Here is a 15,329-nt window from a genome sequence, read left to right as displayed (position 1 = left end):
TATTACACGTTTTCCTTTCAGTTTTTAGTGTGTCCTTTTGGGTCTTCCCAGAAGCAGATGCCAAGATGTGCTTAAATGTGCAAGAGACTTACTGGAGGGTGGTGGACATCTATGAAGAATAAAGGGAAAGGGAGCAGGAGAAGGTGGGGAAATCTTCCTACCACATTGCAAGTCTGACATCTGTGAAAGAAATTGAAGGAAGGATTGGGTAGGGTGGGCAGCGCAGTTCTAAGAAAGCTAGGTGGGGATTTAGTTCCCTATAGAGCTTGCCTGTAGGAGCCCATATAGGACAAGAATGGCCTGGCCTAGCTCTTGAACTCCCACCATGCTGAGTTATTGGCTGGGAGCATGGGAAAAGCTGGGGCTGCCAGCACTGTGATAAACACGGCCAGGACTAGGGTGGGGTGAGTGAGGCACTCAATGCGGTCACAAATTTTTTGACTAAAAACCTCAGTAATGAAAAATACTATTTTTGTCCAACATCTAGAAATCAGAATCAATGCCCCCCCAAAAACAAGCAGAATATCAAATTTTTATTTTTTTATTTCATTTTTTGCAGGGGAGGTAATTAGGTTTGCTTATTTTGGGTGGAGGTACTGGGGATTGAACCCAGGACCTAGTGCATGCTAAGCAGGAACTCTTAACACTGAGCTATACCTCCCCTCTGCGAAATATCAATTTTTTAAATACATCATGTTTTACTGACTTCTGTTGCCTCAGGCTTCCTATGGCTCCACAAGACACTGCTGATTCACTGCCTCCTATGAGGGCAGGGTAGGTCGTTCACACTAGTGGTATCATTTTCCATAGACCACTGCCCCTATCCAAAAGTGTCTTCCCCAGGCTTAGGTATTTAAAATTTCTCTCTTCCTCATTTTTCAGTATGAGAATTATGTGTGCTGTGGAGCTAATCCAGAGATTAAGTCTTCGTTTAGGGAGATTATTGTAAAATATCCACCCACCGACTCACTAACAGCTTACAGAAACACCAAAATGTAAGAAATTTGCATACTTTTAATTCTTACATATTAAATATGTATGTATTTTATGTGTATATATATCTTGTACACCACATAACTGACATCATTACCAGCTAGCAGTTCCTTGACGGCTGGGGCCTTGTGTCAATCATCTTTTGGGCCTGACAGAGTAGATACTTAAAGGTTTATCCAAAAATGAACATGTGGGGAGAAGAAATACTGATCAGGAAAAATCTGCAAAGACATCTGTACAATTAGTTAATATCAATTTGTCAAGCCATTTGCAAACATTAATTAATGCCCCTTTCTGTGTTGTTGCTTTAGCTCTCCCCAGTTTGGGCCCAAGGATCCGTATCCCGGGGTTGGGCCGCATTCACACCCACCCAGCTTCGAGGCCTGGCTCTCAAGACCATGAATATGGGGAACCCAAAACCCTACAGGAGTCAAGTGAGCAATTTCTGCCAGGCTGTTTAGAACGTCACCCGTGACTGGCGTTTCCTCCAGAAGCTCAGAACTCCGGAAAACCGGGGAGCTTTCTCGCCCACCGGGAAACGGCAGCCACTCCGGGGCGAGAGCAAGGAGCAGCCGCGCCACCAGGGCCCTGCTGGGGGCGCGCGCGGCGCGGCCCGACCAGAGGGGAGGCGGAGCGCGGGCGGAGGCGGCGCGCTCCGAGCACCGCACTTCCTGTTCCGGCGCCAGGACGAGCCGCGCGCTGCTGGTGCTGGTGCTGCTCCTGGTGTTGGTGCCGCCCCTGCCGCTGCCGTCAGTCAGGCTGCGTTCGGTTCTTCAGCACCTGGTTCCCTCGGACCCATCGCCGCTTTTAGACCTTGCTGCGGACTCGAATCTTGCCGGGTGAGGCTGCTTCGGCACTAGCGGGGTCGTGGAGGGCAGTGAGCGAGCACGCCCAGGCGGGAGGCGGGCTCGGTAACGGAGGTGCCCGCAGTCGCCTCTTTGGACACCGGGGACTAAGGGCTTCTCCCCGTCGTCTTCCTCTCGGCAGCCCGCTGCCCGCCCGGTCGCCCCCTAGGGAGAAGGCCTCGGAGGCGTGTGACGTCGCGCCCGACGGGTCTCTCGGCGTTGGACGTCAGGCCTAGTTGAGGGGCGGGGCGCGGAACGGGCCCGGCCCCTCCCCCACTCCTTCCCGGCAGGCGCGCGCGACCCGCTCGGAGGCCGGTTCGCTCCGGTTAATCCTGGACTCCTTTTGTTCGTTTGGCCCTAAAGGGCGCCGGGCCTCGCGCCCTTCGGCTCTGACCCCCTCCCGCATTCATTAATTTCTAATGAAAGGGAGAGAGAGACTTGCAGACATTCTTGGAGTCGTCTTTGACGCTTCTGTAAGATTATTCTCAATGTGACAACGTTCTGGTCATTACTTTCTAGAGGAGTTGCTATTACAAACTATGGAAAGTGCTGAGTTCTGTAATACTCCCTTCAGGATTTATGAGCCTTTGGTGGCTCACAAGTAGCTGGACCATTTTCTTTTGAAAACCGAGAGTAGTGTTTTCAATAGATAAAGATATTAATGTTAAAGCATTGAACCATACTTACCCGACCATAAGAATTTTTTTTATTGCATTGGTACTAAAAAAATACGCATTGGTACTAAAAAAATACGCACTCGTACACCTCGTGGTTGTAAGGGCCTGTTTTGAAAACGAACCTTAATTACAGTCGAAGGTGGCCTTTGGAAAATTTTCCTAAGGTCTTTGCTCAGGAGTGTTCACTGGGTAGGAAGAATAGAAATTTTTCTTGCTGCTGGTTTGTGAAGCTCTTATTCAAATCTAGTTTATCTCAGAAACTTTTGAGTTGTGTATCCTGGAATGTTCTTTTCCTTTCTCCAGGAGGTACAGAGCCCCGCAGCCCGACGCCTTAACCGAAATCCTTGGGATCTCTGTTTTGGAATTTAGAAATCTTTGGATTTTACGTTTAGATTTTAGGAGGACTATAAGATGCATAGATGAGAAAACACACCGGCAGAATCAGGGCAGCATCCCTTAATCCAACATTATTAATATTTGTGCAGCGACAGGTAGGAATTAATGGAAACTAAAAATAACCTCAGGTCAGGTTTTGCCACCGAGTAAGATTTATGCCAAACTTGGGAGCATTTCTTTTTCAGAGGTTTCTGAATTGAGAACTGCAGATAGAGGTTTCTGGAACTATAATAGTGACTGTAAAAGATAACGTTTATTTTTGCTATGTTGCATACAATGCTAAGAGATTTATTATATAAGTCTCACAGCGAATCTGTAAGGTGGGTACTATTCTTGTCTACTTTCACCTCTGAGGTTTGGAGAGTTGGGTTTGTCCAGAGCCACCCAGTGAAGAGCTACAGTGTTAGCTAGTCATACCTACAGTAAGGCAGTAGGCCCATATGCCTACGAAGACAAAACAATATATCTATTTCCGGAGCACTTTCACTATTAGCACTTGATTTGCCAGTTCCATTTAGTCTCTCACATTACTGGCCCATTCTTCATAGTTCAGGAAATCGGTTCATTCAGATGAGCTGACTCCATGACATTCAAATCCTGGTCTTCAAACTTTCTTCCCCTTCCTATATTCCAGCCAGTCTGAACTGCTTACACTCCCCAGATTTTCTCTTGCCTCCCTCTCAGCTTTTGCACAGACTGTGCTCCTTTGGCTAGGGCTGTCCCACCATCCCCTACTCCCAGCTCTCTCTTTATTGTTCTTCCAGACTGCAAGGATTCCTCCCTCCTCCTCTCTTCCTTGATTCCTTTAGGAACTCTTCAAGATACTCCCATAGCGCCCTGTGCTTACTCCAGTAATGTTATTGTTTAAATGGTAGTTCTCCGCCAGACTGTCAAGAGCCTTAAGCAGTTATTCCTTGTAACACCATTCATTTCCCTAAGGCTCAACACAGTTCCTGGTACATATGTTGCAGTGAGTACCTGGTTGTAGAAAATATGGCTGGCATGAGGTTGTTAAAAAAATTACTTTTATATCATGTTTTAAAGTACTTTAAAATGTTCAAAAACTGGCAAATCCCTTATTTCTTGAATTGCTCAAATATAAGATAGAGTATATCTGATAAAAGCCAATATGAAAAACTATCATGTATGCAATTCAAAATTTATATTTTCAGTACAGTTCATTATTCTCCCTGCCTCTTACTAAGCAAATCAGTGCAGAAATCCTCATTTCCCTTAGTGACTCTTAATAAGTAACTTTCTTGTTTACAACACTTTATAGATTATTAAATATTTTAATTTTCTGTGAAGTAATCAGAAATTATAACTGTTTTGCTGATGAGAAAATGGTCTCTGGTGGAAAAGCTGGCTTTTTGTCAAAAGATTCAGACAAAAGGATTGATGTCCAGGTTTCATAACTCTGTGGCCCCATACTGTTAATGACTCCTCCACAATTTGATGGCCCTTTGAAATACTCCTTGTCCAATAGTCACTAGTAATTTTTGGAGTTCAACTTTTTTAAACCTCCCCCTGATTGAATTACCTTTTTTACTCTAAAGGTCATAATAGGCATTACAGAAATGTTTTACTGTTCTAGTGCATGTCATAAGAAATTTTGTGCTCTATTTTAAAATTACTCCTCTTGCTCCTTAGAAAAAAACAGTGATTATTTTTCAGATGATATGTAGATTCTGCCATAAATTGTTACTGGAAAGTTTTGAAAGTAATAGCTTCAGGTTATTCCAAAAAGAAAAATGAAAATCTTTTTTGATCAACTTTTTGTTGTTGTTAGTTCAAGGTTATACTGGCCTCATCTTAATTAATAATGAGCATAATCCATATGTTTTGGAATATTTTTTTTTAAAGAAAATATAGGGGTTTTTTACATTCTACTTTGTCTCATATTGGAATACTGATGTCCAACTCTATTTTTTGCCTTTTTATGATGAAAGTATTCCCCAAAGAGTAAATTGGAATGTCTCCAGTTAACATGAACACTGTTTATTCTAGGCATGGAGAGCCAGTCACTTTACTCGGTGGTGCTGCAGAACAGGAAGTGACCTATTTCTAATTCCTTTGGTCAGGGCATTATTAATTCCTCTATCTTCCAGGGTTTGATTTTGAATTTAAATTTCTGAAAGCCAGAGTTGTGTGAATCAGTTTAATATTACTAACTAGTGGAATAACTTACATTTATTGGTTAACTTTATCATGTTTTTCAAAAACTAATAAGAGGGGAAGGGTAATTCTGAAAACCTAAACTGTAGAACCATATGAAGTTGAATGGGTTGCTTGCTTTGTGAGGTTTCTGCTCCAGAACTATGTGGACTTTGATACAGAACCATTTTCTGTTTCGTTAAGGCTCCCCCGGTTTGAAAAGGATGTTAGTCTTATGTAGACTTTAAACCTGTCTTGCACTGATGAACTTTCTTCAGGTGTTAGTCCTAAGAATTTACTATTGTGTGATGTGACATTTTATTATAAAACAAACCTTAACATGGGAATGAATGGGTAATTGTGTTTACTGTACGTTCACGATGTGTTTTTTTAATATTACAAATTAAAAGCAAGATTATAGCTGTTGTACTTAGTAGGCTTCGTGTCCATTTTCTTTTATCATTCCTCATGATGACCAAGTCATACTTAATAAAACTCTGTCAATGCAAGGATGACTCAGTATTGAGCAGTATATATATAACTATTGTGTATTGGTGGGTCAAAGGAGAAAAACTATGAGATCAACTCATTAGATGCCAAAAAAATCTTCTGAAGTTCAGTGTTATTTTTTTCAACTAACAAAATAATAAATAAATCTAGCAACCTAGGCATAAACAGAAACTTCCTTAATGTAATTTTTTTAAGTCTCAAACTAAAAATGAGAATGGTACTTAAACATTAGAAGCATTGCCAGGAGAGTTGGGAAGAGACTACTGTGTTCACTACCACTATTTAACCTTTCATTGTTGTTTAAGTTCTAGCTTATACAAAAGAAAAAAGAGGTGTAAATAGTGGAAAGAAAAGGTAAAATTATTTTTTGCTGATGGCATAATTCTTTACCTGCAGATTCTAGAGAATCAACTAAGAGACTTTCAGGAATAAAATAATTCAGTAATACCACTGCTTATAAAAGTAATACACTAAAATTTAAAGGGCTTTTGCCATATATGAACAACCAGTTAGAAAATATAATGGAAGAGCCAATTTACAACCACAACAAAATGTTTACCAGTTAAAAATCTAACTCTCAAAAAATGTGTAGGAGACTTGATTTTTAAAAATGATTGAGTGATAGTAAATGACAATGATGGGAACTAGAAAGACATACCTTGTTCCTGAATGAGAAGATTTTATATTTTAAATATATCAAATGTCCACTAAGTTAACCTGTAAATTTAATGCAGTTTAAACCAGAACACCAACAGATTAAAAAAAAAAAGTGGAAAAAATAAGCGTAAGAATTTTCAGGAAAATCTGAAAAAGCAGTAGTAATAGATCATACAATTTATTAAAAATATAAAGCTGCCTTAGTGAGATGGAATGTTCTAGTGTGGATCAGTGGAAGAGAATAGAGTTCACAATACCTGTGGGAAATGGTGGAGGCTCTATGGCCTGGTGTTTAAGAGCCTTGTCTCTGGAGTCAGACTGTACCTGGGTTTGAATCTCTGCTTGTCACTAGCTCTGTGACCTGAAACAAGTTAACTTGCTAAGCTTCCTTTCCTCCAGCTATAAACTGGGGGTGGTGATAGAATCTGCATCTATTAAATGAGATTATACACCTAAAGCACTTAGCATGGGGCCTGTTCTATGGTATATTATATTCAGTAGTATTTGTTGTCAGTAGCAGCTGTGAAATGTGTTAAAGGTAGCTTGTCAAGTCAGTTGGGGAAGAAAGATTATTCAGTATGAAAGAACAGATTTTAAAGTTAAACTATATAAATACAATGGAAAACATAGGTGAGTTTTTTGTCTCATATATGACAGTGAATTTCCTTAATGTTTGTAAAGCATTAAAAAAATGTACTACTAATTAGTAAAATGATCAAAGGCAAAAAAGAGTACATACTATTTATATGAAATCAAGGAACAAGCAAAAACTAAGAAAGTGATTGCTAAGTGGGAAGAGGAATTGACTGAAAACTAGCATGAGTAAACCTTACCGAGTTAGGGAAATGTTCCATATCTTGGATGGTTACAGGGGCATATACAACTGTCAGAGCTTGTTGACCTGACCACTAAACTATGCATTTCATCGAGTGTTAATTATCCTTCAGTGTTTAAAATTGACAAAAGTGGTCCAAGGACATGAGCATATTCATAGAAAAAGAAATATAAATGGGGTATTAAATCTAAATAATGCTCTAATTTCCACTTAAAGAAATGTAAGTTAAAACAATAAGGTGCCAATTTTTAGCCTATCATAATTGAAAATGATTAATAAACTTCATAATATCAAGTGGTGAAGAAGAATTTTTAAAAGGTAGACAGTGCAAATTGGTATGCCTTTTTGAGATGGATTTTAGATGGCCTTAACCATTGCCTGTAAGTTTCATTTGTAGTATCTTTCCCTGGTGATAGATTCACAAAGATATGTGTTCAGAGATGTTCACTGTGTCATTGTTTAAAACAAGTCAAAAATGTGAACAACCTAAACTGCTACCAGATGGAGAGGTGTAAACTAAATTACAGATTACTTTTATATGATGTGCAGCTAGTAAAAAGGGATGATTTATAGAGCTGTATGAACTATTATGGAAAATTTTCCTCTATAAAGAAAAACACATTATATAAATGATTAAGATTCCATTTAAGTAAAAATAATGTATGCATAGAAAGTTCCTTAAAGAATATATAAGAAATGGGAAACATTGGTTTTAAAATATTTTTTCTTTTCTTTCTTTTTCAGGAAAATGTCTGATGAATTTTCGGTAAGTTGATGCATTTATCCTTCTTAAGTATTTTGGTCCTAACTGTGGGCCATAAGTCTTAAATAAAAAGAGATGCTTTTTGTGATTTCTTGGATTTTTTTTTTTTTTTTTTTTTTTTTTGCCATTTGATAGATGATTTGCCAAAATTTACTTAGATGTACTACGTTTGAAAATTCATTTTAAATTGTTAGTTCTGATAGTGTTAATAATAGCCAACATTTATTGAAAATTATATACCAGACATTGTGTTAAGAACATTTCATGAGTTACCATGTTTAAGCTGCAGGTTAACCCTAAACTATTGTGGGTTTTTTTGTTTTTGGTTTTTTGAAAATGAAACTGAAGCTCAGAGAAGGTGTGTAACTTGTTTGACATAAAGCCAGGATTCACATCACACTATGTTGATCAGTTTTATTTAGAAAACTTGAGCTTCTCTGAGAAATTTGCTTTGTGAAGTTGATATTCAAGGTAACTCCTCAAATTTTATATTAAATGAATTGTTTTTAAACTGAACAGCTTGGCTTTTGAAGAATTCCTGATGCTATAGCTTACTGTCCTTTATGGGTATATAATCATGTTTGGCATGACTTATCCCTAAATAAGATCAATAAGACGTGCCTGTTTTTTATTCTAGTTGGCAGATGCACTACCTGAACACTCCCCTGCCAAAACCTCTTCTGTGAGCAATACTAAACCTGGCCAGCCTCCTCAGGGCTGGCCAGGGTCCAACCCTTGGAATAACCCAAGTGCTCCACCTGCTGTGCCATCTGGACTCCCACCGAGTGCGACACCCTCCACTGTGCCTTTTGGACCAGCACCAACAGGAATGTATCCCTCTGTGCCTCCCACCGGACCACCTCCAGGACCCCCGGCACCCTTTCCTCCTTCTGGACCATCATGCCCCCCACCTGGTGGTCCTTATCCAGCCCCAGCTGTGCCAGGCCCTGGCCCCACAGGGCCATATCCTACACCAAATATGCCCTTTCCAGAGCTTCCGAGACCATATGGTGCACCCACAGATCCAGCTGCAGCTGGTCCTTTAGGTCCATGGGGATCCATGTCTTCTGGACCTTGGGGACCAGGAATGGGAGGGCAGTATCCTGCCCCCAATATGCCATATCCATCTCCGGGGCCATATCCTGCTCCTCCTCCTCCCCAAGCACCAGGGGCAGCACCACCTGTTCCATGGGGCACTGTTCCACCAGGAGCCTGGGGACCACCAGCACCATATCCTGCCCCTGCAGGATCATATCCCACACCAGGACTCTATCCCACTCCCAATAATCCTTTTCAAGTGCCTTCAGGACCTTCTGGTGCTCCACCGATGCCTGGTGGCCCCCATGTGAGTGTTTAATTTGTTATTTAACATGCACTAATAGTCCCATAAGCACAACTAAAAGATTGTCTCCAGTTTGGGTTGGAAGATTGGGAAGTTTTTAAACCTTTTTTTAGAAAGGTTGTGTGTATAAAGTAAGAGTAAATTCCAAACTTCAGGTAAAGCATTTAAAAGGATGAAAGCACAAGTTAAGTATTCCTGGCACTAAAAATAGAAAAATTTTCTAAAGACTTTGTAATGTAGTAAGCAGTGTCCTCAATAGCATCCTTGAAGTAAACTCAGAGATGTGTTTAATTGAACCTTTTTTTTTTTTTTTTTAACATTTCTCAGTAATGTTTTATAGCATCACGCCAAAGCACACAGTTCAGTAAAAGTAATCTCTGCCAGTCTGGCTAGATATAGAGGTAGATTAGAGAATCCAGGCCAGTGAATATGTAACGTTACCCATCTTTCATGCAGCTATCCATAGTGTTTCTCAGCCAAGGATTTGTTTAGATCCTTAGCAGAATTGAGCTCAAGATTATACTGCTCTCCTACATTGCCAGCTCTATGTAATGCTGTATGTTTTACATATCAGCCAAGCTGGAGTAGGGTTGACATCTTAGTTGAGGACCCAGTCTTGAACATGTGACCAAATAGAAAAGCACCCTGTTTTCCTATGAACTGGGCCAAGTCAGTATCCAAACGCAGAGTCAGGTCTCCTTGGGGGAAAAAATCTATTTATTCTTAACAAAATACTAATCAGATCTTCAGCTAGATTAATCAAACATCCACCTCAATTGTAAATAAAAAAATTTTAATAAAGTGTCCCTAAAACTTCCTTTCATTAGTGTAACTTCTTGCTATATACTCTCAAAAAAATATTTTTGTGAATTGTATGCCAAAATATGTGAGATGATTTGCTCTTTGGTTTTATTAAACAGTAACTTTATTTTAAGCCACAGCAAGGAGTTAATAAACTCCATTTACAAAATCTAGAAGTTTACTTTTTCTTTTTTCTATTGCAGTCTTACCATTAAGTTAACAATGGATGAAGAGATGACGCTTTGCTTTTTGAAGTACATATATATATGCACATGAATGCATATATAAAAATTGCTGTTTCACTATTCTTAGAGGGCATTCATGAAAGAACAACTCTTGCACCTCTCAGAAGATATCTGCCTCTTGTACTTGGATGTTTAGTACATCTGATGGATACAATCAGATAAAAATGTAAAAGTAAATCATTCAAATGTGATTTTTATTCGGTTTTTATGGAAAGTTAAAGTGATTAAGTATATTGAATACAATTTGTTTAAAATTTTTTTTATAATTTGATACAATTTGTTTAAAACAAATTTTCGATTTGTTTAAATTATGAAACTAAACACATAATCACTTCTTCCCCTAAATAAACACACTTTGAAAATAATCACATTGTCATAATTTAAACAAATGATGCCTCTCAACATCTTGAGCTGCTCTATCAATAGGATAAATAAACCTGGTCCTCTTGAGGTTTTATTTTGGATATACATAAAACTTCATAATTATTGTCGGATGTTGAGCTCATTAACCAGGCAGTGTTCATTTTTATCCTTGAGCTTTTAGAAAAACTTTCCCTTTATTTTGAGTTCCATCTTACTTGTTTTTTTATTAGCCAGATGGGTCATACAGCTCTAAAATCTGCCATTTATGGAAACTAACTTTTATCTTTTTAATGCAGGCCAACATGTATGTAAATTATATTCTTAGGGAATTGGGGATCTCTTTGTATTGCTTTCGAATCATGAGATGTCCATATTGGCTTTGGGAAGAGCTCAAGGAAGGAAACATTCTCTCCTAGAGGAGACCCTGGGAGTTGCTTCATAGACAAGTAATTTGCATTCCCACAAAACACCCTTCCTGTAGCCCCCTCTCCTTCTGTTCTTTAGAAGGCGCACATCCCTTAATTCCTCCCTGATACGGAAAACTGGCACACTCAAGGGGTCTATCACAAACAAAGAAATTAGGTTTAGAGAACCTTAGTCAGACAGACATGATAGTTCTCTTTGTATAAGTGTGATCAAAATATGTATGTGTCTTTCAGTCTGGTTAAGTTGTCTTTGTCTCTTACATAGTTTCCTGGATCTGTTTGTAAAGTGTTCATGGCCAACAGTTCAGTTCTGTATTTGTTGATAGGTAAATAGAAGAATGAGTGCCGTCCTTAAAAATTATCCTTTAGCTCTAACAGTGAGAATAATAATAAAGTAGATCTCTGCAGTTGAGTTTAAAGCAATATGACTGTGTTGCCTAGAAAAAGTTGTTTACTTTTTGGCACCTTTAAATCAGATTTTTTAGATTTGGTATAGAACTGACCATGTTATTCGTCAAATAACATTTTGAAACTTTGAATGTATCCACTGGCTTACTAAAATGTATTGTGCATTTCTTGACCAGTATAGGAAAGATTTATGCTAGAGCTTATTTTTGCTTAGAAATAAAATATTTGGTAGTTTCTCTTGTAGTTAAAATGTCGAGAATGCCAAATGCTGCCAGTTTAATGGTTTGATAGCTACCTCCTTTTAAGAAAGCAAGATTGTCACCTTTGAGAGGAACATTCGGTGTTTAGGCCTCCCTTTTAAGTGCTGATAGATTCAAGCTTTTGGAATTGAAACTGATTTGTTTAGGTATTTTCAGACTGGGGAATGTTAGACAGCTCTTTCAGAATGGCACAATCTTTCTTCTTTCACTTCTTTGGAGGGACAAGTGCCAGCTATCTGTAGCACACTTGGAATCTGTGTTGACAATGTAGCCTTCAGTTTACTAGGCCAGTAGCCTTAGAAAGTGACATGGCTTAAATTGTCAATCAGTATCATAATGTCATCTAACTCTGGAGGGATAAGATGATAGGAAAAGTAAGATGGCAGCAAAGATACCTCTCCTTCTGGTTATTTTGGTTGTCCTACATTGGGATAAATTGACAACTCTAGCTTTACCTAAAGGTATTTAACGCTAGAGAGAATAATGTTTAACTAAAAGAAGACAAGGTAGCAAGTTTGGGAATCTGTCATCGTGAAATCCATTTATTATCGGAGAAAATCTTTTGCTAAAGGATTTGAAGGACCGTGAAGACAAGATTTGAAATTACTACCCCCTGTAAGTATATTAACTTTGCTGGCAGCCCACATAGCCCAGTGAGCCCTAGACGATACTGCCATTTTTAAGCTTTGCTTTTCGAGGATTTTCCAACTGGTGTTTCGGAAATTTTTTCTTTTCTTTTCAAGATTGGAAACCAAAGGAATAGAATTTGCTATTACATTCTTTCTAATTCTTTCAAGCATCATTTCTTAACTTGGAGGAGGGACATCTCAATTCTCTTGGGCACTCTGGGGCAAAAAGTATTTTTAGGTTCAGGGTAGAGTTAAGAAAAGCAGAAGTTGTTTCAAGGGAGGAATGGGGGAAAGCATCTAAGAAGGTTTTTTGTCTTTACAAGGGAATAATGTTGCTTTTAAAACAAGTCTTGCTAGGCTGAGATTGGTTTGTGGAAGAAACTGCTTATTAGTATGTTTGGTCTCAAGGGAACATGAAGTATGGAATATGCTGGCATTTGGACTTTCAGAGCAAGAATTTTAAGATAAATTTGATGGAGATAGTTGAGATGTGTTGAGGAATATTGTTTTTGAAGTTAGAATCTTAGGTTTTGAAATGTTGAACCTAAAAATGACAGCAAAAGATTTTTAAATAGACCTTAGGGCCTCATTTACATACTCAGTCCTCAAGAATCAAGGCTCCTTAGAGGAGAGCTTACAATGCCTTGGCTTGTCTGTACTGGGTTTGACGCGACACTTTTCGTGCTTTTGAAGATGGCTGTGTACAGCTCTGACTCTTAAAGCCTGTTTTCTGTGAAGTAATACATTGATTATTTGGGAAGAGACAATAATTTAATTACCCAAGGGCCACCTTCCTTTGTCAGTTTTACTGTTTATTGCTTTCAGTAGAGAATAATAAAAGGACAGAGAAGAAAAGGGGTAAGTTTTGGGCCTTGGTCTGTCACACCACTACAGTGAGATATTGGAATATTTTCCAGGAAAGAAGTCAGTTTTACCCCTGGTATTTTTACCTCACAGATAATTAGTGCTACCTATTGTACTCAGATGTACAGCTTTTGAAACTGTGTAGATCAAAGTCTCAATTAAAATACTGTGCCTAGTTTGCATATCAGTCGGTTGCCTACACTTCTTAATGATTAGTGCCAGTGTCTTCCTCACCCTGAATAATCTAGGGCTAGATTTATAAAATGCCTGCTTTATAAACCTTGGAAATTAAACCTAAGACCTTCAAGTGTTCAAGTTTTTGAAAGCATAATGCTTAATTCAGATGAATCACACTGATACACTGTACTATGCATAGAAAGTGGTGGGTGGCTTTCAGGGGAGACTATAATCTTAATACAAGCAATATTTAGTATTGAAGACAGACACTATTCTTTCTATTTTCAGAATTCTGCCAAGTAAAACAAAAATTGCCAACAAAATAATCAGTATTAAAGAAATGCCATGCAAGCTTCTGGCTATAGAAAACATCTGAAAACTGCATTCATTCAGCAGACACTTAAATGTCCATGACGCAGGTGCTTTGCCAGATGCCAGAGATAGAGCTGACAAAGAGTGCCTGTCCAGGGGCTTACAGCCTAGGGGTTGCATTACAGAACTCATTAGTACACTCATTATTAGTTTACCTAGGCAAACATTTTAGTATTGCTGCTGGTGGAAATTATAGACCAGCCTTTGGGCATTTAAAGAGCTATGATATATACCTTTTTTTAAAGTGAGAAAATGCTTTTCAGGACTGTAGTGTTTTTCAGTGCAAAGCGTGCGAAAGTTAATGGGATGTTTTTCCTCTTCACTTTTCCCCTGGTTAAAGGCACTTTCACTGCGTGTCACTGATTAGCAGATACCGATTTGTTGCCATTAAGTAAACTTGACTTCTTATGTGTGCTCTGTAAAGGTTTTTTTTTTGTAACTTTTTCCTAATATTGTGGTTTTTTTCATTGACTTAATAATGACAAATTTAATGTATGTAATTGTCTATGCATTTTAAGTTAAACTGCCTAAAATGTGATTTGAGACATATACATTTGTTTGTATTATGAACTGTAAGCAATCTGTTTGAGATGTTAGGTTTTATCACCTGCTGCTGTATTTGTAAACAAAGACAATGTTGCTTTAAGACGTAATTATAATTAGGAATAGTCTATGGATATGATACTTGATATTTTTTAAGATAAACTTGTTTGCTTTTGTGTATTACACCTGAAAACTTTTTTTTAAAATTGTATTTTCATGGTTTCAGTTTTTCCATTTATTTTAATCTTTAGGCCCAATTCTGGGCTTCCCAGAGCAAGTCCAGCACCTAATTTGTTAACTGCAAATTCTTGTCATAAAGAAAGAAAGAAAAAGAGCCTTAGACGCCCCTGTGTGTGTGACCTGCATTCACTAAGGCATTTAAATAGACTGCCTGGGAACAGGCGCTCCTCCACAAACCATCTTTCACAACGTACTGTCCGTTGTGAGGATTTCCTCTTCTTCCTTCAAGGCTAGGCTGCTCTTTGTAACCAGGTTATCTGTACACACAGTTACGAACCTCCTTTATCTGCCCCTGCTGCCACCATCCCCGCTTTCTTTTATGAAAGATAATTGCTATGTCTGTAGTGAAGGTCATGTTAAACTTGGTGTATATTTGCCATTTCCTTTCCACAGGGTTTTGGTAGCCTTTCTTGAAACCTCGTTTGAGTGGGACTATAACTGAGTGAATAATTTATGGTATATGCCACTTCTGAAGAAGATTTCTGCTTTTTGCCTTTCAGGTGGACAAAATGCAACTAAAAATTTTTAAGTGGTACTTGAGGTCTTGTTTTATATCTCCTAAAAGTACCCACCTAATGCAGAGCTGTGAAATAGGTAGTAAATATAAGATCACTCTGGAGCAGGGCTGGAGTTTTTTTCCCCCATCGTGAAATGACATTCCTTTGACAAACACATTCTTCCTTGGGTACCTGATACAAGCAGGTTCTTTTATTTATTTATTTTTTTTACCATATTAAAACTTAGCACCAATCCTTCTGCAACAGATTTCTAAAGCAAAATAGAATCCTATCAGCTCACTTATTTTAGATAAAACAATGCAATAGAATTCT

General features: G+C 38.5%; 1 protein-coding gene across 1 annotated transcript; it reads left to right on the top strand.

The window, feature by feature from the left end:
* The first annotated feature begins 1,677 nt into the window (after positions 1 to 1,677).
* MAPK1IP1L (mitogen-activated protein kinase 1 interacting protein 1 like) lies at positions 1,678 to 14,605 on the top strand. The gene is made up of 4 exons (XM_010962188.3): positions 1,678 to 1,832; positions 7,812 to 7,833; positions 8,468 to 9,175; positions 10,177 to 14,605. Exons 2-4 carry the CDS (start codon positions 7,816 to 7,818, stop codon positions 10,186 to 10,188), a joined length of 738 nt encoding a protein of 245 aa, XP_010960490.1. The 5' UTR covers positions 1,678 to 1,832; positions 7,812 to 7,815; the 3' UTR covers positions 10,189 to 14,605.
* The last annotated feature ends 724 nt before the right edge of the window (positions 14,606 to 15,329 follow it).

This window comes from Camelus bactrianus, chromosome 6, assembly GCF_048773025.1.
Source record: "Camelus bactrianus isolate YW-2024 breed Bactrian camel chromosome 6, ASM4877302v1, whole genome shotgun sequence".
Lineage (NCBI taxonomy): Eukaryota > Metazoa > Chordata > Mammalia > Artiodactyla > Camelidae > Camelus > Camelus bactrianus.
The sequence above is the reverse complement of the archived record's forward strand: the minus strand, read 5'-3'. Positions and strand labels throughout refer to the sequence as shown.